Genomic DNA, 27561 nt, shown 5'->3' with positions numbered 1-27561 from the left:
CTTCTCAGAGTGTTGGTGTGCATGTCACAATTTATAAATAAATAAAACGACACTATTGGTGGTGGTCCAAACGAGCACTGTCTCGTTTTATATTAATTTTCACACGACATGTTACTATAATCCAGAAAACAACAAAAAGTACTTACTTGTTACATGATGATCCATGCCAGAGGGTCCTCCGCTCTCTTAAGAAATTAGCAAGCAGAAAAAACCATCATCGTCCCAAATTCACGTCTCCCGTTATTCTTCAAAACCTCTGTGCTGAAACTATATGTGTATCTTCTCCTTCATCCCGCAAGAGACTCCCTCAATGTTGATGCCGCCAAATCCAAGCCACGCTACCACCTTCAAAACCTTACCCTGATTGGGCCGTGCTCCTCCATGTGCCTCTAAACACTCAATCTGGTCCCAGCTCTATCCTCCCCGTGACTCAACCTTTGTACTATTCCCCTTTCCTTAATCACACCCTCCTTCTGGAAGGGTGCAGTAGGCGCGCAGCTCGGACAAAAGGCTGTGTGGCGGGTGCTGAAAACTGCAACACAGCAACGCCATGCGTGCTTGGCTACCTGCTTGACTGGCCTAGTGCACAGAATCTCAACAAATACAGATCTTTACAAAAAATATCAGCCCGTAAGAAAAAAGCCTGGGGCACAAAAAAAATTAATAGTCAAAAATACTGGTGTGACAATATTGTTTTGTGTGTGTGGTGGAAATGGAGTATGATAGAGCTCTGATCATGACTTATTGTGTACCTACAAGGAACAATTTTCTGAAGTTTCTCATCCTCCAATGTACTTCCAGAACTTTCTGTTACGTACCAACAACATTACATAAACAAAAAATTCTCCAAAGCCCTCTTCGTGCCAAGCCTAAATTCCTACAGCTTTTTGATGCAAAGGAAATATGCGTTATTTATGGGTACACAGCTGTGGTAAATTTAATCCAACCAGGAAGCACAGCTGTAATTACTTAATCCTTTTATTTAATTAAATATAGAAAACTAGCTAATGCAGGATGTCTGCCTGTCACACAAGTCACAAAAAAGTCATATAAATGGCATGTATGGTTTGGGAAGTTCCCACGTTGGTCAAGATTTTTCTCGTTAATAAGTTACCTTTTCTAGTTTGGTGCCATTGACAAACATGCTATTTGAGAGTGCCTGCAAGCCATTCTTGTATGTAATTTTTTATCAAGCATTACTGCTTGCACTATTTATTTAAATTCTATACTGTGTAGTTTAGTTTACCAATCACATTTTACATTCAATGAATGTCAGTTGGAAGTATACATCTATGTTATAACTTGTACAATTTATATTTGACATCTAAAATGCTTGGTATGTGTAATCAATGTATTAATTTGAGTAAATTAACCAAATAACTCTATAAATATTTTAAAAAATTATTTGAGGTGCTTAATAGTCTGATAAGCCTCAAAATATTTCTAATTTCTTTTTATTTTTAATAACTTTTAATACACCAGCAAAAAAAAAAAATTAAATGAAAACTTAAAAACTTTGAAAATCACATTACAGTAATTTTTGAAATTCAGAAAGTCATGAAAAAAGACTCAGATCTTGTTGTAGAGATTGGGTAGACATCCTGTGATAGTCAGATCTCATGAAGATTAGCAATTGTAATTGCATGTAATAAAACTAGAATTACAGTACTGTTTAGTTAGATTATTTGTAAAGCTTCTAAAGGGTAATTGTGGTTGCATTTTTAGTGAATTTGTAACTGCAATTTTTTTTGCTTTTTTTTTTTCAACTGCAGGAAGAAAATTCATTTCAAAATGTAACTAATATACCCATAGGGGCATAGAACACAATCTTTATCTGGCCCCATTTACAAGTAACAGATTAAAAAATGTTCAGTATTTGCAGGAACCTAGTATCTGCATCACAGGATGGGAAACTAATAGTTTGGGACAGCTACACAACGAACAAAGTTCATGCTATCCCTCTGCGCTCGAGCTGGGTCATGACGTGTGCCTATGCTCCGTCGGGGAGCTATGTGGCTTGTGGTGGCCTTGACAACATTTGTTCAATCTACAGGTTGGTACACACTTGACTAGTGCTGTGTGTGTTGAATTGGACGATGAATGGGTGCATTAAAGACTGTCGTTGACGGTTCGTAAGTTATGTTGTATGGTAATGTGGCCAAAGGTTGGTAGAAAGTGATTAATAGTGCTCACAATCAGAATAAATGAATTACTGTGAAATGACTTGTTGATATAGGGGTCATCAGAGACAATGAAGGGTGATGTGAGGATGGGGTATTTACGGAATGAGTAGGTTGGAGTAGTGAAAGCACCCCGAAAAAACCAAACAACTCGCTGCAATGGCTGCCACATTTCCCACTTATAAAAAGTGATTGTTGGACCCCTCCGGGTATTGAACCTAGATCACCTTCGGGGGAGTCGAGTGATCTGACCATTCAGCTACGTTGGCCTCTTCACAATCAGGTTTTATCACTTTCACATTTGTTATGGATGATGGTGCAGTTGAAACCATATGCATTTGGGGAACTCTTGGAACTTTAATACTAAATGAAATCCCTCTTCTGGTATTCTTGAAAGTGGTAACACATAGCATCTGTGTTGTTTCCCACCGTGAGACAGTATCATAGAAAAGTGGATGCAAAACAGTAGCAGGGTGAAAATTTTGGAGTAATAGTACCCTGAGAAAACCCACATTCTATGGTATGCCACAGTAGCCAAGAACGTTCCCTACTTGTAGGACTGAAGTGGAACTGAAGATGTGTCTTGGTTGTTGCCTGAAGACTGATTTAAGGCTAAATGTTAGCTTTCTAAAGTGTAATATTAATCAATAATCCATAATTGTGAAGACAATCAGCACTAAGAAGTTGTTTTAACATTAGTAATTGTGAAGAACCAGCAAAATACATTTCTCAAGCATAAGTTGAGACTCAATCGTCACTCACAGTAAGTTTTAATGGGCCCGTTCTATTTGGAAAATAACGAAGAATGGTTTATAGTTTTTCTTTGGCATCAGAAAAGAAAAATTTACACATCAGTCTATATGTCAGTTACCAGAGAATTCAGTTAATAAATGAATGTTGAGGATTTGTTTAACCTACTTCACTTTTCTGCCAAATGAATTTAAATTGACATTTTCCATTGCCTAATAATAGTCAAAAAAATAACAAACAGGAAATAAAAAAATGAACATAGACCAATGAATCAACAGAGATCCTGTTGTAGCCAAAATAAAAATGACAAGACACACATATTTTAAAAAAAAATATGAAAAGGCAGTCATGGGGACTGTCGACAGAAGTGGAAACTTAAAATTTTGGTTTTTAAATGTGTAATATGACATCGTTTCTTCTTCAAATGTACGTATGATGAAAATTATTTTGGTATTATACCACTAGCAGGTCGGTGATGCGAACCCATTAGTTTTGCCACTACCAATAATAACTTTAAAATTAGAAGAAATAAAGTTTTATCATTGAAAAATAATTAACTTAAATCCACAAATAATCAACATTACCTCTCATAAATCAATAACCTGACATTTGAAGAAATCCACTACGTAAATAAATAAACGAAAGAAAAAAAATAATCTCAACTTAACTACCTACTTACTAAGAAATAGCCAATACTCGTAATATGTACCACACATTAAAGTTAAAATTTCCTTGGAAAATAAAAATAAAATGACAAACTTGTAACTGTAAAATGAGAATAAATTAAGTTTTATCCTTGAAAAATCTAAAAACTATGAACTAAAATCCACAAATAATCAACTTTCTCTATGTAAATAAATAAACAAAAGAAAATCGTTCAACACGGTCAATTTAACTTCAGTTACTGCTACTACAGCATGTCGGTGCGCAAACTAACAAGATTTTACCCATCCAAATAGAGTCCAACACGCACATGATACAGTCGAGTATATACAATGTATTAGCAGGGTGGCCAGCCAACCGGGAAATCGGGAAATACGGGAAATAGCCAGGATTTCTTAAAAAAACCAGGAATACCTGGAATCAACCAGGAATTTTTATTAGAACCGGGAATTTTTTTTATGAAGTAACGATCACAATAACATACGGCTGTTAAATGAGCACGTTCACCACCCGTCGAAGCACGACAGTGTGCTCGTGTGCTATATTTTGTGAAAGTTAATTTGTTCATATTGCATTTAAAAACTTTTGTAGTACGTAAGAAACCGTTAACAATTCAGACTTCCATACTTATTATGTTTCTGTATTCAAAAGCAACAGCATTTTGGCTGAAAATGTTGTTGTAGGATGGTAGTAATTTCTCGCACGGCATGTTGGTAGCACTAGTTTTGTATGTATATTTGTTTTTACTTTGCGCTCATGTTGTTGCGTCACGGTATCACGGATACTTTTCTCGAGTTTTTTTTAAAAGTTTAGTTGTGCGGGACGTTGTTTTGAATCTTTTAATCTAACATGTAATTGGCGCAGACTATCAAAATGTCAACGAGTTCGGTCACCACATACAATGACAAATGTACGGAAGAGTTTAAATGGGTGGAGAAAGATCCAAAGTGCGGGACGAACGCTATTTGCAATTTCTGTAATGTTAAAATCTATATCGGTAGCATGGATGGGAAGAACAGCATTAGCCAGCCACGCAAGAGGGGCAAAACACGTGCGTTTGGTGTCAAGTAATTTTTGTGACGTGAGATTATAAATTTTTTGTTGGGGGTAGGTTTTGTTTTAAGCAAGTTCATTGATTTAATTTTTAAGCCTATAGTTAAGTTGTCTATTGTTTAACGGCAATAAAACATCATATTGTGTGTGCTTTGTGTAACAAAAATGCAAATTGTATGCAAATATTGATAAAAACCACCCTTGAAAAAACCTGGAAAAAACCAGGAATTTTATTATCCCAGAAGAGTGGCCACCCTGATTAGTGTATATATGCGTATACATGTACACAGGCCGCTGCAATTCGCCAGTCTGGCGCAACACGTCACTAGCATGTCGGTGATGCGAACACGTAAGTTTTGCCCCTACCAACAATCACTCAACGCCACTAAAGAAGTTTTCACTTCAAAAATGCAATGCAGTACACATTCATGTTTTTTTTTTACTTTAAGCAATTGATAGATAACTAGTGATTGTTTCATCAACATGGAGATCGTTAAAGGCAATGGAAAACATCCTTTTAAATTCATATCACCATTGCCGTTAAGGGCTCTGCCTGCCGGGCACACAAAACACTGCAGAGCTTCGAAAGATCCCACGCAATTGACAAAACTATTAAATAAATCCAAGTGGTGACTGTTTACTAAAAATAGGAAAAAGTCAGGGTTAATCAGGGAATTTATTAGGTAGTTAGGGAATATTTTTCATGACTATTTTTAATGATGATGTCAAGGAACAATTTAAGTTATAGCATATACTGGATTTGATGTGTACTGGTTCTATTTACACATCCATTCTTATTCATTTTTGCTCATAAGTACCTATATCAGAACTTAGCCACACGCATTGACTTCAATGCTATCAACAGTAATGTGATAAAATAATTTATAGTTGCCTGCTGCAATAGAGAAGTGTGGTATGCCCAAGAGTCGCTATTTTGAATTTGAAATTTTTATAGTTATGGGTTACTAAATAACATCAGTGGTCAAGTAATTTTTCATCACAGGTTTGTTAGCCACCCTGCAAAAGCACTTAAGAATATGCTAAAGCCCCAATCACTAAAACATTAAACTGTGTTAATATGCATTTAGTGTTAAGTAGCATTTACCGTGGCTTAGAAATTTAGACACTAGATTTTCTAAAACACAGATGAATGTTAAGAATTACAGAATTAATATTTTTTTTGATTTGAAACGCTTTTAATGATTGTGAAATTGTATTGTAATGTAGAAAGGCTTTGGTAATGGTTGTGACATTGTGCCAAAGGTCATTCAATAATTGTAATTGTTCTCAATGTAAGCCCTAGGTTCATTGTAGTGAATTATGTATACATTTTTGAAATGTGTGAATTTGCTTATATGCTTGGATTTTAAATAAAAATATGTAAAATTATTAAATTGTATTTTTACACTGTTATGTTATTTTATTCAAATGTATGTGTACTCAGTTGTTAGTAATTTTGAACTACATTGAAGCAGTTACAAGAAAATAAGAAAAAAAAATTGGAAAAGACTAGGTAAGTAAACTCTAAATATAATAATTTTTTTTTTTATTTTTACTGGCTCAATTTTTGTTCTCAATGTTTGCCTATGAAACATGACAATTTTTGCTGTTTAAATTGTGTCTCAGAAGTGAATATACAATCAAACCTCATTAATATAAACATGAAAGGGTCATAATTTTGGCACTTTGGTTAGTACCAACATAGTTATTACAAACTATACTATTGAAATTTAATGAGGCAAATCATAACTTTCAATAATTTCTAAAGACAATCAAAATAAAATTATAAATATTTTTCTCAGTTACTACATGTATTATAAAATTCCTATAAAAATAAGATTGTGCTGTAAGAACACGTGCAAGCAATATACATACTATATCAGAAGTACTTCTTAGATTCTAATAAATTAAGTATTAGGTTAGGTACCAGAAAAAAATAATTTTTGTACCTTGCGACTCTAGGACATTTACGAAAGTAGAACGCACGAATGTCTCGGAATGTACCTACAAGGCGACATACCATTATTTTGAATTAGACATTGAACTATTAGATGACTAGTATTATTTTAGTTGAAACTCAAATTATTCCTTATCATTTTGCAATGTTTATACTAACCATTCTTTAATTCATGTAATTGTTTCTCCAGGGGATAAAAACTACTTTGTATTACATAACCATATTTTGTACTAAACATACTGCTTAGCATTGTAACTTACGTCATTTCTAGGGACTCTAAAAACACTTTGTATTAAGAGTTTTTATTAATGAAGTTTCACATTATTAGTAATTAGAATTGTTATAACAATTGAGAACGTAAGATGATTTGGCAAACCCTGTCTTGTTTAAAAAGTGTAATGTTTACTAGAGATGTAACATGTAGGTATGACATGTTAGTATTTTATCTTACAGGCTAATTTAAGGTAAAAGTAATGCATAATGCATGCAGATGTGAGTAAAAAAGTCCCAGTAAGCTTAAGACAGTGTGTATTGTAATGTATATAAACAGTGACTGCACGTTGTACCCTATCTTACAGTTCTTTGTTAATGAAACAATAATATTTTAACATATTGGATTATCACAGGTAAAATTATGGTGCAGATGCATGCAACAATTAATGTATAGAAATGTAAGTGCATGTGAATTAGGTATAAATATGATTGCAATTTGCAAAACATGCCCTGCTTGACAAAGTGTACTGTTTACAAATTTAAAAAAAAATAATGTGAAGTGTAGTATTAAAAAGATAATATTTTTATGATTTGTTGTAGATAATGTATGTAAGATCAACAGGTACAATAAAGATTAATTTTTAAATTAGCTTAAAATCGGGCCCCGGCACTTCATCTCAGTAGGCCTAACTTATACATGGCATGTGATACAGGACCTGCATTTTACTGTTTATGAAAATGATGTTTTCAAATAATAAAACTGTAAAATTTAATAATTAATTTTTTTCATGCAAGGCAGTAATAAGCCGAACCGTGATAAAAGTTACAGTTTTGAAGAAATGAAATGTATACATTGCGATTGCTTTGTCAGTGTTAACTTTTTGTATTATGCAGACAACATGAATAAAAAGTTTCCGAGGCAATTCAAAATATTAAACATAGCTTAAGTTACTAAGCAGTGTCGATTACCGACTTTTTTAGCAGTAAAAGCTAGTTGAGAAACAGAATAATATATGTAGGTAAAGGTTCTGTTAATATTTGTCTTGTGTTCAGATACTGAGACTTCAAAATTTATATTGTGAAACTGGCCCTTAAACATTTGTGTTAAGTGGTATATTTCCATGTGGGGTAGAATACGATTTAATAATATGTCATTGTTTGACTTGTGGCTTTCAGGGACTAAATGTTTGATTTCAGTTTGAAGACCAGGGAAGGAAACGTCAGAGTCAGCCGTGAGCTTCCCGGTCACACAGGCTATCTATCGTGCTGCAGGTTTCTGGATGATAATCAAATTGTGACCAGTTCGGGAGACATGACCTGGTAAGTCTCATGACTGTGGAAACCTAAGCATGTGTAACTAACTTAGCTTACAAAATGCTAGGTTCCATTAATTTTCCTTCATGCAGTATTTTCCACCATTGGGTGCTCTCTTTATCAAGATGTCTTCAGTAATTTCTGAGAAAAATACTTGTAAATGGTTGGCTAGCCTATTTATTTGGAAATATAAAGTTTTTACAAGTTTTATTTAATGTAATAATTTGTGTGGAATGACAACTTGATCCCTCCAACATATGTCTGGCAAACAAATGCACTCATTTATATGTAATGGACTACGTTTATATGTATTGTGCTTGAAAGCAAAAAACACCTTTTTTGCTCTTCTAGTACTGTGTTTTATAGCATAAATGTTGCACATTTTTTACTGAAAATAAAAAAGCATTTTGTGTTAGGTAAGTTATTCATAAAAACAAAACCTATTCATGGAAAGTACGTTTATTTAAAAAGTAGAGCATACAAATGCACACCAAACAATTTAAATTAGTAAGTCATGCAACAAAATTTTGCTAAACATAAAATAGAAAAACGAAAACCATGACCCGAACATGAGCCAGAACTAACACATAACTATCTTCGTAGTACACTCTTACCACAAAAGAGTGTGGGCTATCAAATGTAATTAACTCGACACTAGGCAGAGTGCATGCATTGCATGCATTCAGCGAGCTATTGATATTCGACTCTGTGCGCGCTCTATACAGGAATCAACACAACCAAACATGAATGATGCTAACTATCGCTGGCTACAATTTTATAAGTGGTACACAGCAGTGATGAAGACGAACCTATAAAAGTTATAACGTTTTAAAATGTCTTTAAAAGAAAATTTACCCGTCAGACAACTTAGTATTTCCGTTAATCAAATAAGTAAGCAGAATATCTTGATGAATATTTGATTTCAACTTTAAAATACATACATTGTTTTATACGGGAAAACTACCTACTCAGAGCGCTCGGAATCTTAACAGTGGGACCAAAAACATCATGCAACGTTTATGTAAGAATTTTTTTCCTTGAAATTTTGACCCCCTAAAATAACAGTACGACGATTATGCGATAAAACACGGTAATCACTTTTTGATTTTTTGAGCGTTCCAATTCCAACTAAACTTTTTACATGTTTTGAGCTATCATTCAAACTTGGAACACACATCCTGATACATCCTTATTCAGCAGGCAATGCAGCACTGCCTTCTGGTTTGCAGAGCGTTGTAGGTTTCTGCTGAATGAATCCCAGCTAATGATTTCTTTTAATATGTAGTTAATTCCTTATGTATAAATTTATATAAAATTAATTTTTTAAAAGTTTTCATAATGTAGTTATTGTGTACATTGACATGATTTTCCACAATTAATACTCAAAACACATCTTTTAAAACATAGTATAAGAAATTCACAGTATGTAATGCTATGCAAACATATTATTCACATAACCTTAGTAATTCATTATTTTACTATAAATTTCTCATCTCACTGGTCATTTTTTGTTAATTAATCAGCATAATAACTCGAAGTCATTGTAATATCTGCTGGCATCAGTGTTTGCAGCAAGTGTTTTTCCACTGCAACACTGCAGCAGGATGCGCTAGATGAAGCTTTGCTGCAGTGCTTGGCGTGCTAAATGCTTCTAATGTTTTTTACTATAAATTTGTTGGCATTTTTGTGGTTCAGTTTAGAAAAATGTTTGTACATAATCCAATACCCCATGGCTACATTGGTTATTTGTATTTGTGAATTAAGTTAAATTAAAAAAATGCACTAAATTCTGAAAAAAATGTTTTGATACATAATGATAAATCATTTGCATAAGATTGGAATAGTTATATGTAGTATGTTTTCAAGTATCCAATAAAGTACTACATACATTATGTAGACAATAAATGTGTTAAAAATAAGTTAAGAGCACATGGCCTGTGTGTTTATTTTGCAGTGCTTTGTGGGATATCGAAACTGGTCAGCAGTGCACATCTTTCATTGGACACACTGGTGATGTCATGTCACTATCTCTTTCTCCAGACATGCGGACATTTGTTTCTGGTGCATGTGATGCGTCTGCTAAGGTAAGTGTTCATTACCTTGGCAGCAAAGTCTTGTGCACATTATCCTTGAAAAGTAGTTTAATTATTTCTAACTTAGCTAAGCTAGTCACTAGGAGCATTATCTTTATAAAGGTATGTTTCTTCATAGGATTATGGTAATTTTTTTCCATTTCATTTTGGCCAATTTTTTAGCCTACGTTTATAACGTCAGTTCAAACAATTAAGTAAAGGACATTTAATAAAGATTTCAGGCTTTCGCGGCCATTGTCTGAAGTTGCTTGGCTTCTGGGCTGTAGCTGCATCCAAGGCAAATGTATCACTGACGTTTCGATCAGTGTTGCAGTAGCCATCATCAGGGTAGGTAACTATAGTAGAGAGGGCAGGTTGTGAAAAAGACAAGTTAATTTCTATAGGCATGACAAGTAAAAAAAATAAATCTTCAAAACCTGGGTTTATATTTTCATCAACAATCAGTCAGAAATGTTAAAAACAGTGTAAGGAGTCCAAACACTAAATGATGTTCACAAATTGATTATGGAAAAAAAACATAATGATACAAATATCACTTACAAAGAAATATAAAAATTAGCAATATTACTTCATTACAGGCAAGCAGAAGTCAATCTAAACCTGTACTAATAAATAGTATTGCACAAGGTAGGAAATTGACCTTGAAAAAATTAACAGCACGGAGGCTCGTTTATATACGCCACACGCCAACCACGACAGCGCAAGTACATATGATTACACTGAAGTTTAAACTAAGACAGTGTGATTAAATATGAAGGTTACGACTAATCGTAAACTGCCCAGGGGAGAAGATATTGACAACTCTCCAAAAAATCTGTATTTTAAAACTTCAAACAGTCAAAGGGAAAACTGGAACAAGTTGTTCCAGAACATTATTCAACCCTAACATGGCAACAATTGGGTGAGAGCAAAATGCAAAGCTGTATTATTACAAGCCAAACTAAGGCTTCAAAATTTATAGGCAACATAGCGATCACTGCGATACCGAAGTGACGTAAAACATTGCAGAACCTATTAGAATGCAATTATGTAACAGTAAGTACAAAGACCAAGAAACAGTAAAGTCAGACAAAATGTAGATGGTGGAGACCAAAAAATGGGTTTTTACAAACATGAAACTATGGCTGTCCACCACGAACCTCAACACAAGTTACCAAGTTACTGAAGCGTTGCCATGGCTTATCTCAGAGTATCGCGGCGATGCAGGAACAAGAAATACTCCATGAGAACTGAACCATAATAAGACTGAGGCTAGGATCTCGAGCCCTATTTATGCACGCCATGTGCACAAGTCATACCTGCGCATAACCTACACCTACACCTGAGAGAGGAGGAAGCAATAAAGACGGGTACAAGCGAACAAGTGGGTGTAGGGGTGAAGAGAGGAAACACAATGTGCCAGAGGATGTAGCTGGACGTCTTTCGATCGCTTACGGCACCGAATACAGATTTTTCCAAAGTAAATAATTTTTGTAATGTTCTTGTTTGCCAAGTCATGCATGCCTACATTGGTCTAGTCTTACATTAAAAAACCCATCTACAGTTTAGTTTTACCTAACCTAGTACATGATAAAGTTTGTTAAATCTCGGTGTTTGTAATCTACAATATCAAAATAAATTGCAGAAAATTATAGGCATGACTAGTTTTGCTATAATAATGAGAGAACTATTTAGATTAACAATTTAATTACAGTACTGGCAGATGTAATTGTTTTCATTTTTTGTTTGTATTTACTGCAGTTTTAAAGCACAAAATGTAAACTTTTGTTTTGTGGTATTCCAATAAAAAGTTGTGCAGTTTTAATTCCGATATTAAGTAGTCATAAAAAACTAAATATTCAGCATAGAATAGTTGTGATTTTTTAACTTTTATCACATATGAGTAGATGATAGGCCAGTAAGAATATCGAATTCAAATAGTAAAAAAATGAGAACTGTAATCCCACTAAAAAAAAATTTTTCACACGTAACAAAAACATATGGAAAGAAAAAGTATATATGTAGTGTAGTGGCTTATGGGAAATTAGACAAATAATACTAAAGTGAAAGGTTCATTGGGTTTAGTTAGCTAAAGTAATTGTATGTAAAATGCTTGTTAAAATATTTAAATTATGAATGAAATTTTTTTTTTAATTATGCAGCTAACTTAACCTAACTTAACCAAACCAAACCAAACCAAACCAAACCAAACCAAACCAAACCAAACCAATCCTTTCCTATTCCTGTTAGCCTTTATTTTCCAGAACCTGCTACTTAACATATTATCAAAAAATGTTTGCGAAACAGCAAAATACTGTGAAATCCATTTCATGAAAAACAAGATACTAATTTTTAATGCTCTATTACCAAATTAGTTATTAAATAAGCTCATATGTACATATTTAAACCCTAGTTATTCACACATTTTCATCATTAATGGTAACAGGTACTCTGTATTTTAGTCAAGCAATTTTATAAACAAAATGTATAATTTAATCTGGAATTCAAAGCCATTATTTTTTTTTTTTTTTTTTTTTTTTTTTTTTTTTTTTTCCATATTTATTGAATCGCAAAGTCTTTTCATCATAGATACATACAGCAAGTTAGCTGTTAGTGTCGCATGCTGTTAGATTGATAGTGACTATTGATTTATACACCATGGCCATCACAATTGAGTGTCCGTGTTTTGTGGTGTTTTAGTCCATGGTGTTTGACGGTTATTTATTTTGTCCCCAGTTTTAGCTCATGTGAGAAAAGAAATACAATAATTTTGTTTTCAAGTTTGAAATGACAAATACGCTGTGTTTTGAATCATTCGCATGATTTTTATTTACTGTTTAGCAAGACAAGACAATAGTGGGAAAAAAACTACTACTTGTTTCATGTTTATATGTTGCTTATTGTTCATGTTTTTTGATTATTAAATCCTATCAAAAAATCAATAAAGGTATTTTATATCGCACAAAAGTCTTAACATTAAAAGTGAATATTGGTATACAAAAAACTCAAAAGGTATACTGTGTAAAATATTCGTAAGCAAACAAACATTCGTTATTTCAAAGTGTTGGTATTCTAGGTCGAATTGAATACAAATAATAATTTGTATTTTAAAATTTGAATATTCGCACTGAGCTAGTAAATACACCATTCTAGTTTAGGGTATATGAAAAGCCAACAAAATGTTTTGTATTTTATGAATTTTTTGTACAACCTGACTCTTTGGGTGTATTTATCATTGTTTTATAAAATTTGATGTCCAATGCATATTTAATAATTTTTTATTTCATGTAAGTTCTTTAGTTGGTCATTACATGTAGCTTGTCTCTGAGCTGCAAGTGAAAGAGAAAATATAAGTGCCTGATTCTTACATGCTTTCTTGCATGTTTTCAACAAAAGCCTTATTCTGGTAACACAACTAATTTTTGTATATTTGTATAATGTCAAGAGTTTGATCTGCATTTGTATGTATTTTTTTAATTTTAGTTGTGGGACATCAGAGAAGGGTCATGCAAGCAGACTTTCCCCGGGCATGAATCTGATATCAACGCTGTCACAGTAAGTAATTTCAGCAGTGTTTCTGCATATGTTTATAGCTTATTTTGATTTACAATCATAATGGCAAACATAAAGTGCAGAATATTTGATTGTGTGCACATGCATAGGGACCCCAAAAAATGGTGAACTGCTGAATTCGCAAAAAAATGAAATTTGGTAGTTTTTTTTATATAAGTTTTCCACAATATTACAAAATTTTTGTGCAAACACTAATTTTAGCGTGAAATACAGCTGTTTCCATGAGTTGATGGATGCCATTTCTGAAAACTTCACTTGTTGTCTTGTAGTTCAGTAATACATGAAACACGTTTCATTATAAAAGTATGTAAATATCTATAATGTAGTATTTTTATTGTACTACAATGCTAATCTATATTATTTAAAAATGCTACAAATGTGTCTTTTTTTTTGTTTGATGTACAACACAGTTATACAGCTTGTATCTTTATATCTTTTGTTATTTAGTAAAAATGCAGGATGGCTTTGTTTACAATGAAGCTACTACACATTTTATATGTTTACCAGGTTTTATGTAACTTTTCTTTTATTACTTGATGGGACAAAAAAATACTGTCTTTTTCAATGGAGAAAAACTCATTTCCCTGGAAAAGTATTAACATATGTGAAAAATAATGTGTTTAATTACTTATCTTTACATTTGTAGTCATTTTATAGTTTATATCAAGAAATAATTGTTAGTAGTATGAGAAGACATCTTACATTTTTTTATGTATGTTTAGCCCCATCCCTATGCTTATATTTACTTTAGTTATTACATATAGATATGTACACATTGTGTTGTTTTTGCCTTGTTAATGCCAAATTATAGGAGTACTGCTTTATTTAGTACTTACCATATGTTTTAATATTTTAACAAAAAGTTATTTTAGTTTTTTCGTGGAATTTTATAAAAATTATAGAGATGATCAAATTTATAATTTTTTTATAGTTTCTGAAACTTCACTGATTTTAAAAACTAATAAAAATTGTATTTCTGAAGAATAGCCTCTTTTCTGATAACAAATAATTATACTTCAATCATTCTCTAATATGATGATACTAGTATACTTCAAGTAGTTAACCATTTTGAGTAGTTAGGTTAGGTATATATATTACAATTACTGTGATATTGTGAAAATGGCCAGTTGTGTTAGGTTACCTATATTAAAAATAATTAAAACTGTATCAATGGTTGGTTACATGTAGATAGCTACATTAAAAATACTGTGAAATCATTAGGAATTACTGATTTAAAATGTAACTTACTTAACCTAACCAACTATCCATAATAATTTATAGTATTTTTAATATAGTTAGTTAATCTGATGAAACCAAAAGTTCACATCACTTAACAGTATATTTTATGTAGCTGCCTAACCAACCATTCACTCAAATGTACCTAACCTAATCGCTTGTTTAAACAGTGAACTACTTAAAAACTAATGATAAATGTGTCAGGAAGTTCGGGTAAGAGATATATCACTGTTTATAAAATTGAATAAATATTCCAACTAAGGAAATATCAAATAATAGCTTCTGGGTTGGGGTGATTTTATAATTGTTAAGTTTCTATTACCAAAAACAGGCTTTCCTTCAGAATTGCAAAAAAGTCTTTAAGTTTCAATTCATAGGGTATAGAATAAAAGTTTTAAGGGAATGAAAAGTAAAATTGAACATTTGCCATGTTTTAGAACTAAAATAATTTTTATATAGAAATACTTGAAGAATGCAAATGAATGTTTTACTGATTGTTGACAAATTTCATTTTCAGTCCCTGTTCCTGTTTTTCTCTGAACATTTATCAGTTACCTGATTCTGTAAATACACCTGTGCTGATAATGTAATATAACCACTTAAGATTATGTTATGCAAACCTACGTAGTAAAATGATATAACAATAATTAGGTATCAGTAGCGCTTTCCACAACTTTCATTGCACTTTTGTACTTAAACAGTTTAATTAAGCCGATTGCTAGTTTTAGTGCAGTATAATTTTTCATATTGTTTTATTTATTTAAACATTTTTGTGTAGGCTAGGTAAAAATGATTGATGTACAAAAGTAACATAATAAATCTATTTCATCATTGAAGATAATGACATAATTAACACACATTTTTTTGTTGCCAGAACATCTGTAGTGCACTTTTAATAGATAAGGACAAAATTGCATGGTGATTTGTGATAAAAACCGAAGTAACACCAAAAAGTATGACAAAACATGCACCAAAATCCAATTAATACATCATATAGCACCGAAATGCAAGTCATTTCAAGGAATTAATAGCATTTAACCAAAATTTAATTCAAATCATAAAACGAATCTTTTAATGTTTGAAATTGAAGAAATGTCTTTATTTCTGGGGGGGAAAAATTTGTTGCAAAGTGTATGGGTCAGAAAAATTAATCTCTTATTGCTCATTATTTATTTTTATTGTTCTGAATATTTCTGTGTTAGACTAATTTATTAAAAGTTATTTTACCCTAAAAATGCAGCATATAAATTTTACCCCTATATTTGTGGAGTAAGTATTAACAAATTTTATAAAAGTAAAATCAATAACAGATATCCTCTGTTTGAAAAATGAAATGTGACTAAAAATAAAACCACATAATCTTATCTCTAGTAATAAGATGGATTATGGCAAATCTATGTCTGTATTAAAGCATGAAACTTGGCTCTGATCAGTTAGATATGATAAAACAAATGAGGATGAATTAGGTTCGGTCAACAGTACCTGGATGGCATTCTGCTCAAATCAGTTGGTGTTGGCCTGTGCTTAAGGGGCCCGCCTACCTTGTCACACACACGATGTGCAGAGCTTCAGGAAAAACAACGCGATTTAAAAACTACTCAAGATATCCGAGTTGGGTATGTTTACGAAAAGCATTTAAGAGTTCACTGAGGCCCAAAAAGTACTTTTAATTTTGGATCATGTTTTTAAACTGTATTTCTAGAAGAGTTAAAATGGCTGAAACGCATGTTTTCAGAGTAATTTTTAGGTGTGAAACAAGTGGTACAGATTCTTGAAAGCACTTAAGGGACTTGCATTACACATTTATCTTAATTTCCCCGTAATATAAAAATACGGTCACCGCTCAAATTTCACAGTTATCCATTGACGACGAGAAGGCTGCGCTCCAGTTCAGAGCCTTGTGCTTAGAGGCGATACCGCGCTAGAAATACCATCGAGCGTCGCGCTTATCATCCCGCCTCACTAACACACATGCACCCCTGACGAGGCGGGCCCCTTAAGGTGCATGTGAAATTGTTATTCTTTAGTTGGTGTTTTTCTTATAAAGTTTTTTCATTGGTATTGTATCTGGCACTATTTTTTACTATTTATTTATGCCCAGTTCTCCATTAGTTTGTTACCGTAACTGATCAGTAGAAAGCTCTTTAGTGCAGATTTTGCTTTGTGATTTACTAAATGCATGAAATGTATATAAATGAAAATGTATATACCTGCACTTAATATGTTTACCAAATACATTTTTTTTTTAAATTTGTGAAATAATAATTTTGTTTGTGTTGTATTTTTTCAGTTCTTCCCCAATGGATATGCTTTTGCTACTGGTAGTGATGATGCTACATGTCGCTTATTCGATATTCGTGCAGACCAAGAATTAGCCATGTATTCTCATGATAACATCATTTGTGGTATAACTTCAGTGGCATTTTCCAAGTCTGGTCGTCTTCTTCTTGCTGGCTATGACGACTTCAACTGTAATGTTTGGGACTCCATGAAAACTGAACGAGCTGGTGAGATTATGTTCCAGACATATTTGTTTACTGTTTGTATCCATAGTAATGTAATAAAATTAATTCCAAATTCAGTTCATCTGTGGATTTTCATAAATGTTATTAGTTAATTAATATGGTTTTAATTTTGTTTTTGTATGTGTTTGCATAGTTAGTGGTACTTATGCAAGTTTCTTTTTTCCCCAGGAATTCTGGCTGGACACGATAACAGAGTGAGCTGTCTTGGTGTGACTGAAGATGGAATGGCAGTGGCCACTGGTTCATGGGATAGCTTCTTGCGAATCTGGAACTAAATATTTAATTGCAACACAAACAGCATTATGAAATAAAATATCAGCAACTGAGAGATTGCAATTGAAACATTAAGACTGTGTCTCAATTCGCTGTAAGAATGCTCTTTTGCATTCTCTTGCAGTCTCGTTATGTCATTTAAAAGTGCCCTTTGGGTGTGCATCAGCAGAGAGAATCTATGTGGGCGTATAATATAAGAAGAAGTTAGATTATGTGTGCTTTTTCAGTCTAAATGTTTTCATCTTCTTTTATTTTTGATTGATGTTTGCAAAGTAAATATTCTGTAAAATTTATAATGTTAAAATATTTTTTTGATTCTCTTAAGGAAACAGTTTTAACAGCATTATTATTAGCAACTGTGGTCATATTAGCATTTTAAATTGATGTACAAGTTTTGTGAAGGGTATTTAAGTCCCTAGCTATTTTTATGTTTTTTATTTGAAATTAATTCATAAATATTTTTTCCCTCTTAAATCCTTTATTTCTTAGAGTTTGCTTGCTATAACATGACTGAAAATTATTTATTGATATTGCCTAACTTTCTTGACCATGATTGGCAAAGCTATCAGACCTCCTACATTTTTTAACATCTTTGTAGAGACAAGATACTGCCCTTACGTTGCAGTCACCCATCACTGCGTTATCCAAGGGAATGGCATTCACAAGTTCCCTAGCAAGTGATGGACTAAGCAGATACATATGAATACTCTCACAACCTGAAGCTGTAAATTAAAAAAGGTCGTGGGTATGTGGTCTTAATTCTAAAAAAAATGGTTGTGTGCTTTTTTTTTGTCATGTACAATTTTTGGTTTGTGTACTCTGTGTGTGTTAAGTTTCATGTGTGACTGGGGACAAGTATTGTGAAGAAAGCAAATTAGAACGAGTTTGCAAGAGAGTGCTTGTGAACAGAGTGCTGTCTGAATTGGGACACGGCCTAGAAAGGGTATTGCGTAAAGTTCAAAAATGGTGAAACTTTTGTGATTTCAAATTTCTAAAATTACTGTGCTTTATTGTTATAAGTTTCTTGGCTGTCTGCAGTTTTCAGATTTGTCACAATATTGTAAAATTGATAGATTAAAGAATAGCTTAAAACTACTTAGATGCCTCTTTTTGTTATTAATATTCATGTTAATAACACATCAGGTTTTCTATGTATAGTACATTTTTTTTGTCTTTTGAAGATATTTATTTTTTGCATGTGTTGTGATGTGACTTCATAAAGCTAGGCCACTCAAATTGGGTAAATGTGAATGCTTATTAGTCACGCGTATGGGTTTTAAGTAGTGTGGAATTAATTGAAGTGTATTTTGTGTTTGTGTCAATTGCTTTTATTTAATCTCTGCAAGATTTTGGCTAGTGAATGGAATGTTTTGTACACCTGAGAGAGGGGATTTTCCATTTATGACGGTCATTAAATCTAGTTGCAGTGAAGTACATATCTTGTATAGGAAATAATGAAATAATTACAAAATACTTTTAAAAATTCATTAGCCTTTTGCTACTCCAGTGACTAGTAGGAATTCTACTGGCCTGATTTTTGGAGGCCGCCTTTTCCCAGTTGCATCACAATGTGTTGTGTGTTATTTGTGTGTGCCATTTATACATATGGATTAATTGTATTTCATAGTAGTGTATTTAATGTTGAAGCATTTATAATAATGATACTTTACATCCTTTATTATTATCATCTTCTAATGGGTTTTTGTTTTTAAGTTGTGAATATTACATAAACTGAATGTGCATGACAGAATGTTGAACTTATATCATGAATGAAAATAAGAATTTTTTTTTCGTATTCTGTACTTCAATCTTTAGTCTCCTTGCTGTTAAAAACTGTGTGAATACAAATCAAAACTACAACATAATTTGACATTCTTTATTTTTCTGTATATTTCTTTCTAAATGGTGAGTCAAGAGAGTGTAATTTTTTATTTGTATATATATTTTATATTTTAAAGTAACTTAAAATTTATCCTGTATTCATTCCAAATAAACTTTGATGATGTCTCTACAATTTTTTTAAATTTTTATGTGATACTAGTGTTAAAAAGCAGTCCACTCTACAACAGTAATATGTAACTATAATTTACATCCCCTAATTAAATTTAAAACTCAAGCAGTTAACAATTTGTGTTTCAGATAAGCACATAAAATTTTGCCTTTTATGTGACTGGTATTGTGAAACAAAATATATGTACAGTATTATTCGGAAAGTAAGTATCATAAGTATGACTTGTAATTATTTAGTATTAACTTAATATAAATTATTGCGATCTGTATGCAGTGTAGTACCTAACTATGGACTTCACGTTCATTCTATGATGCACCAAAACAACCAAATTTGGTTTAATTCTGCATGGAGGAGTGACTTTATATTGCTTGGTTTTCATGTGAATGCTTAGGCTTAAGAATATGGAATAAGGAAGGATTTTTAATGTATGATTATATCTCAGGTGTGAGGAGTCATAATTGCTGTTATATGACACAGTACAGGTGTGTTGTGCTAGTGGAATCGGGGTAAGGGTGAATGATAGTCATTGGACTAAACATAGTTCAACAGGGTTTTCACTTCAGCTAGCCCTTTGATGTTTCAGACATCTATTATACATTTAATATTAATCTTAACTGTATTTGCAGTAATTTATGAAATTAAATGCTCTGAAGAAATAATTGTTTTTTCTGAACATTTGCTTTGACATTAAAAGCCAGAAGGGTTCCAAATAGTCATGTTTCCTTTCCCACTTAAAGTTTCATCTCTTTACATCTGCCTATCATTCTTTTAAGTTCTTATGTTTAATTTTTTGGTGTCAAAACAATTAAAATAAGTTTTATGTTTAATGATACTGGCATTATTAAAAACTCCTTTAGGTGTTTTATCTTTGATAAGTAACCTACTTGCTTCATCCAGAATTTTTCAGATTTTAAATTTTTTTCATGCAGAAATTAAAGCTTTTGCTTTATGGTATCGTGAAACTTAAAGATATAGACTGTGTTTGGAAACTCATTTTTGTACATGTTATCCTTTTATTTTGTACTTCAAAGTGTGTTACAATTAATTAAGTAGTATTAACTTGCATAATGTATGCTAGTAACTATATTATGGTTAATAAATTATAAAATTGAGTGGGCTTAAAATTGTTAGCATTTTGCGAAGCTGTGGTATTTTATGTACCGTTCGTAATTGCATGAATCTAAAAAAAATCTGTTCCACAATTGAATTTAATGAATTTTCGTTGGCTGTACATTTTAGTTTAAATTTTTTAGGGTCGTGATTTGTGAAATTTAAATTTATTACTGTTCATGTAAATATAAAAAATAGTTCTCTTACACACACAATTATATTGGTTATACTTGGTTATGAAGTAAGATGAAATTTTGTGTAATTGAAAAGTGTTGAACACAGATTTAATAAAAGATATTACAAAACTAGGTGGGTTACATGTGAGTGCAGTCGTAGCAGTGTGTGGGCGGTACTTGGTCACTAGTGCTCCCATGCCCAATGTTAACAATTTATGGTGAAAATTTATATATTATTTATTAAGTTTATTTAATGTAGTGTTCAAAATATTTGCGTCTTGAGATTTATGGGGAAAAAACATCCAAACTTCATAAAACACTTTTTTTTTATTATTATTTTCATTCACAGACTAGTTAATGTGCAAACACACTAAATGTTTCTGGTTCAGTATGATATTACTATTATTGTGTTAAACGTATAGCTGCTAATAATCACTCTTAAACGTTATGAAAACTTTGTCAACTTTTTTTTTTTTTTTTGCTATGCTGGTAAGTTGTAGCCTACCTGCAAATGCCTTCTGGATAAAACATTATGTATTAGCAAGTGGTATTTGATTTGTGGGGAAGGGGAAATTGTAAGCCAGTTTTTTCGCATCATTTGTAATATGATTGTAAGTCCCATGTGTAAGGCTAAAAATTACTTTTAAATTTTTGGACTTTAACTTAAACTATAGAAGCATCATCAAAGACTAGTTCATAATGCACATGTAGATATAAATAAGTCATAAAAATAATAATGTTCCAAATGATTTTTTCATTACCACTACACAGTTTTCAGTCTGGCATCAGAATAGCATCAAATGCAAAATTTGAGTAGACATTCTTATATTTTCCCCTGTCTGTAAATGTTAGGTAATCTACCTGCAAATGCCACCAAACAAAAAAGTAGGTTGTGATGTTCCTAACAGCTTGTAGATTCACGAACTAATTTGGTGTTTCATGTAGCATTTGTAAGCAGGACTATTTTCAGAATCCTGTTTGCATGGCTAAAAACTATATTTTAATTTTAATCTTTTGGTAAATACGTACATCTTCAAAACATTGTGGACAGCAGCCAAAGCACTAATGGTTTTTAGTATGTGTTGTTATTAGATGCAAAGAAGTGGTTGAAAATAACACTGGTGGAAGAAAGATCTTTACTACTACTAAAACTACTATGCAACTTTCAAGAGATTGCAAACAGCTCTTTTTAACACTTGTTAATTCTGTGTTGCCAAGCTGATCTGTCATGAGCTCAAAACAATGTGGTATTCCAGTTGGATATTCGGACTCTATTATAAAAGTTATTGCGTAAAATATTTATAGCAGCATTGCTTTGCGCTGTGAGTTATCGATTTACATTTGGTGTTTAGGTTGCCTGTCCATGCACATATGGGAAGTAATTGATAATTGGCCTTGCAAAGATTTTTTCTGTCAGCAGGTGTCGTGCACTATGTTCATTATGTGTTTTTTTAGGCCGCTGGCTATTATATTATGTTATAGTACATGCATATTAAATTTTTTGTGCGGATACTTAGAAAACGCACTTGAAAATATTTTGCACAAGTAATAGCAGTAGCCACTAATAAATACAGTTTTCACTTTATGCAGATACTACTAGCCTGTAGCAGTTACGAATATATTAATTAACTTAAAAACCAATTCCAATTTAGACTGCCTATCCAAAAATGTACTAGTTTCTATTAAGTTCTATTCCTATTGCAATTTATTGCTGTAACATGAAATTAAATATGCCAATATTGGTACAATGAAATTCAAAATATTGTACTACAAGCAATTAAAGGACAAAGAAGAAAATATAATTTATTTTCCTTAATTGTTATTAACATTATCATTACTAAAGGTTGTACGTAAATGCCAATTCATGGAAATGATAGGTCAGATTTTAAATTTTTAAAAAATAATTCATTTGTGGTTGAAAAAGTGATTTGTTTAGTATAATGTACAAGTCAACTTGTAAGTTACAGCCAAATTTACATACAAAAATTTAAATAAAACAAATGCTTGGATTTTTTTAATGTTCCTGATGTAATGGAAATTGGGTGGTTTAGATATTGTACTGCTGCATCAGGTGCATATTTAATATAAGAATAATTTATTTCATGAAAATTAGTGTATTAAAACAGTGAAGTCATTTTGTTCATACAAGGAATCTTTTTAAAATGCCTAGACAAAGGTTGTAACCAGTTACTAGGTGCATTAAAATAGTTGATTAGTTCTGTTTTATTTATGCTTTAGTGCCTTATGTTTCTCCAGGACTGCATGTAGCTATAACCACTGGCTAATCGTTCACAAATCCTTTGTCTGCAAAAACATGTTTTTGACAAAGTTTGGCATGCATCTCTCTTACCAACGATGTGTACAAATATTTGTCCTAGGTGTCAAAAATTTGAAGCAAAGGGACAATCATTGTACATTTGTTTGATGGATCATTGTACATTTGTTTGACCGATCATTGTACATTTGTTTGACCAATCATTGTAAATTTGTTTGACCAATAATTGTTGCAATATGTTAATGTGTTGAAAAGACACTTGTGTGATGTCATTTCGTACTGTATCGTAAGAATGTTAAGATTAGAGGTTGGCTACCAGCGTTGCATGCCCAGAGAACGAGGTGTCCAGGCCCGGTCACTAACAGATGCTGCTCAAGGTGAGTTTCAGTTTGTAAGTGAATCAACCCTCAAAAGTAATAATCTAATGTGCTCTCAATTTTTTTTCCCCTCCTTGTGTTAGCATGCATAAAATATAATATGTTAGATATTTTTTGTTCTCTGTGGATTATTTAACACATGCTTGATTGATGTTATAATAAGAAGAAATACTTTTTAAGCAGGCTTTAAAGGCATCTGTGAACTCACAATTTTTGACACTTGGAAAGTTAATTTAAAACTTTGGTTATTGCCAAGCTCATTAAAGCCTGAAACTCTTCAATCGGGTATTGAATGTGATATTTGAGAAAGCAAAGAAACATTCGAAGGAATATGTAGGCACTTCAAAAAGCTAGTTGTACACTACTTATACATAGAAATATTCAGGTTGCAATGACTACTTCAGGTGAACAGTTCGCCACTGTGTTACAGGTAACTGTTTCTTTTTTGTATACAATTTCTTAATGGTTGTAAGTAATATACTCCCAAGTTTTTTTTAAATATGTATATAATTGTTTGAAATTTATTTATTTATGTATCAATTTTTGCTCACTTAAACTTTTTGGAACATTTTTGCATTGGCAATTAACTGATTCATTTCAATTATTTACCAAGGGTTTGACAGGTTTCAAGTAGCACATTTGTGCCAACATGGTAGACTAGATAAGCAAATATTTTGTTATTTCAGCTGAAATTTGTCTTCATTATGGTCTAGAATTCCTAATGACTAAAAGTATTAGTTTCTCTGGTTTGGAAAAATATGCATTATCCTGCCATTTCATTAAAAGAAAAACTTATAATTTAGTGGTGTGTGGTATATAAATGGCTGAGACTCATTAAACATTGCTCTGTTAACGTGAGGGCATAAAATATTTCATGAAATTAATTGGAGTGCGATACTTAGTTTCTAATGTTAGTGTTATATTCAACATACATTTGTAAAGTAGATGAATTTGTGGGACATACTTGGTTGGAAAAGTTAACAAGAAAATCTACCAATTTCACTTTTGTCAAAAGTTCATGTTTATGTAGCTTTGGGGGTCTGCTTTTATTGTGTTGTTGTATTGGGTTTTACTTTACAAGTAAAGTTATAAATTGGTTTATATATTTGAATCAAGCTGTAGGTGTGATGTCGCACTCTAAAACGACTAAATAAGTTATCACCGGTTATTTTTGATTTGGGTCACGTTTCATTTATATTTTGTATTGTTATTTTACATTAAAACTATTAATTTTTTAGTAAAATTATCTTTTAGTTAAGGAGGCACAGGTTGTTCATTTGAGGGTTGAATACACACACTTAAATTCATTACTATAACTGTCATAGTGTAATACTGATGACTGTTCAGTGCATTTATTTGAATTTTTTTTCATTGAGACATTTGAACTAAATATTTTATACAACAGTATTGGCAAGTTATGTATATATGAACATTTTAGCAATTGGAAATAATTTTGTTCTATTATCTGTGTAAAGTTTATTGTATTTTGTTTATAGTATACTGGAAGAAACTTTGTTTTGCTTATATTGTAGTTAATAACGTAATAGTTAAGTAGTAAGTTTCACAGTGAGTGTCCAGCAGTTTGAAAGTAATGTGTGCTCTTATACATGAAGGCATCGAGTTAATGTAAATGAAGATACCTGAGTATTTGAACACCATTGTATGTTCTTGTGTGTGTCCATTTGGAAAGTGATGTGTCTGCTAATACATAAAGGCATCGAGTTAATGAAAATGAAGATACCGGAGTATTTGAAACACCATTGTATGTTCTTGTGTTTTGAAAATATAAATGTTTATGAACTGTCTTCATTTGCCCTTTTTACTTTTGTTTGGAAGTGCTTTGTTCTGTGAATAAACATATGCCATTATTTCTTATTTGCAAGTGTGTGCAGAAATAATTCCTCCTCAGTTATCCATTATTATATATTATTGTAATGACTGAAAGATTGTTCCAACTGGATGCTAATGATTTCATTAGGCAGAGCTTGTGAATTTTTTTTTTTTAATTTTCATAAAATTTTATTTTATAGATTTTATTGGAAAGACATCATGAAACTATAACAGTTTTATTTCGTTCAAGTTAATAACAAAAAATAGTTACTCTGAGTAGTTAATATTGCCTAATTAATCAACTCTGGCTGTTGTGTATTTTTGTCTGTTAATGTCTTAATTCACATTTTTTTTCTACCAAGATACTAAGTACAGTTGTAATTACAGGGTTGCTACAGGACTAGAAAACCGAAAAAAGTCTGGGAAATTAAAATGGTCAGGGAATACTGGGAAAAGTAAGGGAAATCACATTTTTCTGGAATTTATTCTTGTGCTAACGAAAGTGAAACAAAAAATACCGCTTTCATTAACATTTAGGCATCTCAAAAATTGTAAAATGTATAATCACAACATTAGGGTGATTTTTCTTTTCGTGAATTCTCAGAAATTTTACTGTAAACATGTAGTTGAACAAGGAAAAAAAAAAGTATTTATGTACATGTTACATACATGTTTGATAGCCTTCACTCAATAGTTTCAGGTGAATCGGTAGTAATCATTTGCAAACATGTATTTTGATCACAAACACTGTTAATTTTATCATACTGCTATTTATTTTGATGGGCCTGTATCATTAATTATTAGAGTCCCGGAAATTTCGCGGATTCCTCTGGCCTCAGGATAGAATTCAAAGTTATAGGTATGCTCGACCCATGTTTACTTTCCTATTGGTTGATTCCTTAGCGAGAACATTTTTATCCTTGTTATTTGGCACTACCTGATTCGCTTACTTCTCTCCTAGCTGGGCATCGTTGGCTCACGGTCGTAGAGGGGCGTGTCCAGATAACTGCGGTCCAATCATGAACACAGTGCAACAGTGTGGAGGTTTGCATTCTAGCTTGCGACTAAATGAATGCGCGAAAATTGCGTGGCTCTATTAATTATCCAACGCTGAAATTATTTCCAATAATTATAGAGATTCTGGGGATTTATAGAGATAAATTTACAAAGAATTATTCCAAAATAACAATTAATTATATCACTTTCGATAAAATTTCAATTAATTTTTGTCATAAGGAGATCAAGACAGATAGGTTTTCAGGGAGAATGTATTTTTGATTTCTGCAATGATTGTATAGACTGTATGCGTAGGTAAGGATTATGTGTTAATATTAAACAAAATATATGGAACGAATAACCAGACTGCACATGTATTGATGCCTGTAAGGAAAAAAGGCATCGGTAATCATATAGAAATTCAAAATTAAAATTTCAGCAAAAAACACGTTCTGTGAAGTGTGGTTTGACTATTATCAGCAAATCTGCAAGAGCGTCAGTATGAAGTGAGTGACTCGTAAAACTAGCTTTCAAGATCTGGTAACTTCGACCTGTTAAACTGGCATTCTCAGGTATGCACAAAATAAATTATAATTTACATTATTTGTAATTTAAATTACATTAAAAAATTTGTTATACTTATTCTATTAAGTTGTTTCCTACTTCAAAACTATTAATTTTTCACTTCATCAAATTTTGCATTTGGTATGTTTAGGTGAGTTAAAGTAGGTTCATAATTTATGAACAATCAAAATGCATTCAAAGTATTTTTAATGTAGCCAACATACTCAAATTTATTATCATGATATCACAGTAATTGTAATATATAAAAGCTTACCTAACCGCTCAAGAGTGGAAAACGACTTGAATGATTGGAAATTGGGTCAGTGTGTAAAAATGCAACTTAGAGCTATTTTTAGGAAGAGGCTTTCCTTCAGAATTACCATTTCAATAGAATGAGTTCTACAGAGTAAAAG

General features: G+C 32.0%; 1 protein-coding gene across 6 annotated transcripts in view; it reads left to right on the top strand.

Moving 5' to 3' along the window:
- LOC134529172 (guanine nucleotide-binding protein G(I)/G(S)/G(T) subunit beta-1) overlaps window positions 1-25563 on the top strand; it is a 106385-nt gene extending 80822 nt beyond the window's left edge. For 4 of the 6 annotated variants that reach the window (XM_063362995.1, XM_063362993.1, XM_063362994.1 and 1 more), the window contains 6 exons: window positions 1874-2053; window positions 8014-8136; window positions 10085-10214; window positions 13686-13757; window positions 17302-17518; window positions 17705-25563. In XM_063362995.1, coding sequence (XP_063219065.1) covers window positions 1874-2053; window positions 8014-8136; window positions 10085-10214; window positions 13686-13757; window positions 17302-17518; window positions 17705-17811 — 829 coding nt within the window. In that variant the 3' untranslated portion in view covers window positions 17812-25563. The remainder of the gene's footprint in view (window positions 1-1873; window positions 2054-8013; window positions 8137-10084; window positions 10215-13685; window positions 13758-17301; window positions 17519-17704) is intronic. The other 2 variants (XM_063362999.1, XM_063362997.1) reach the window with 1 other exon arrangement.
- Window positions 25564-27561: the final 1998 nt, after the last annotated feature.

The sequence above is a fragment of the Bacillus rossius genome, chromosome 2 (genome assembly GCF_032445375.1).
Source record: "Bacillus rossius redtenbacheri isolate Brsri chromosome 2, Brsri_v3, whole genome shotgun sequence".
NCBI lineage: Eukaryota > Metazoa > Arthropoda > Insecta > Phasmatodea > Bacillidae > Bacillus > Bacillus rossius.
This window is presented reverse-complemented; position numbering and strand designations above follow the sequence as displayed.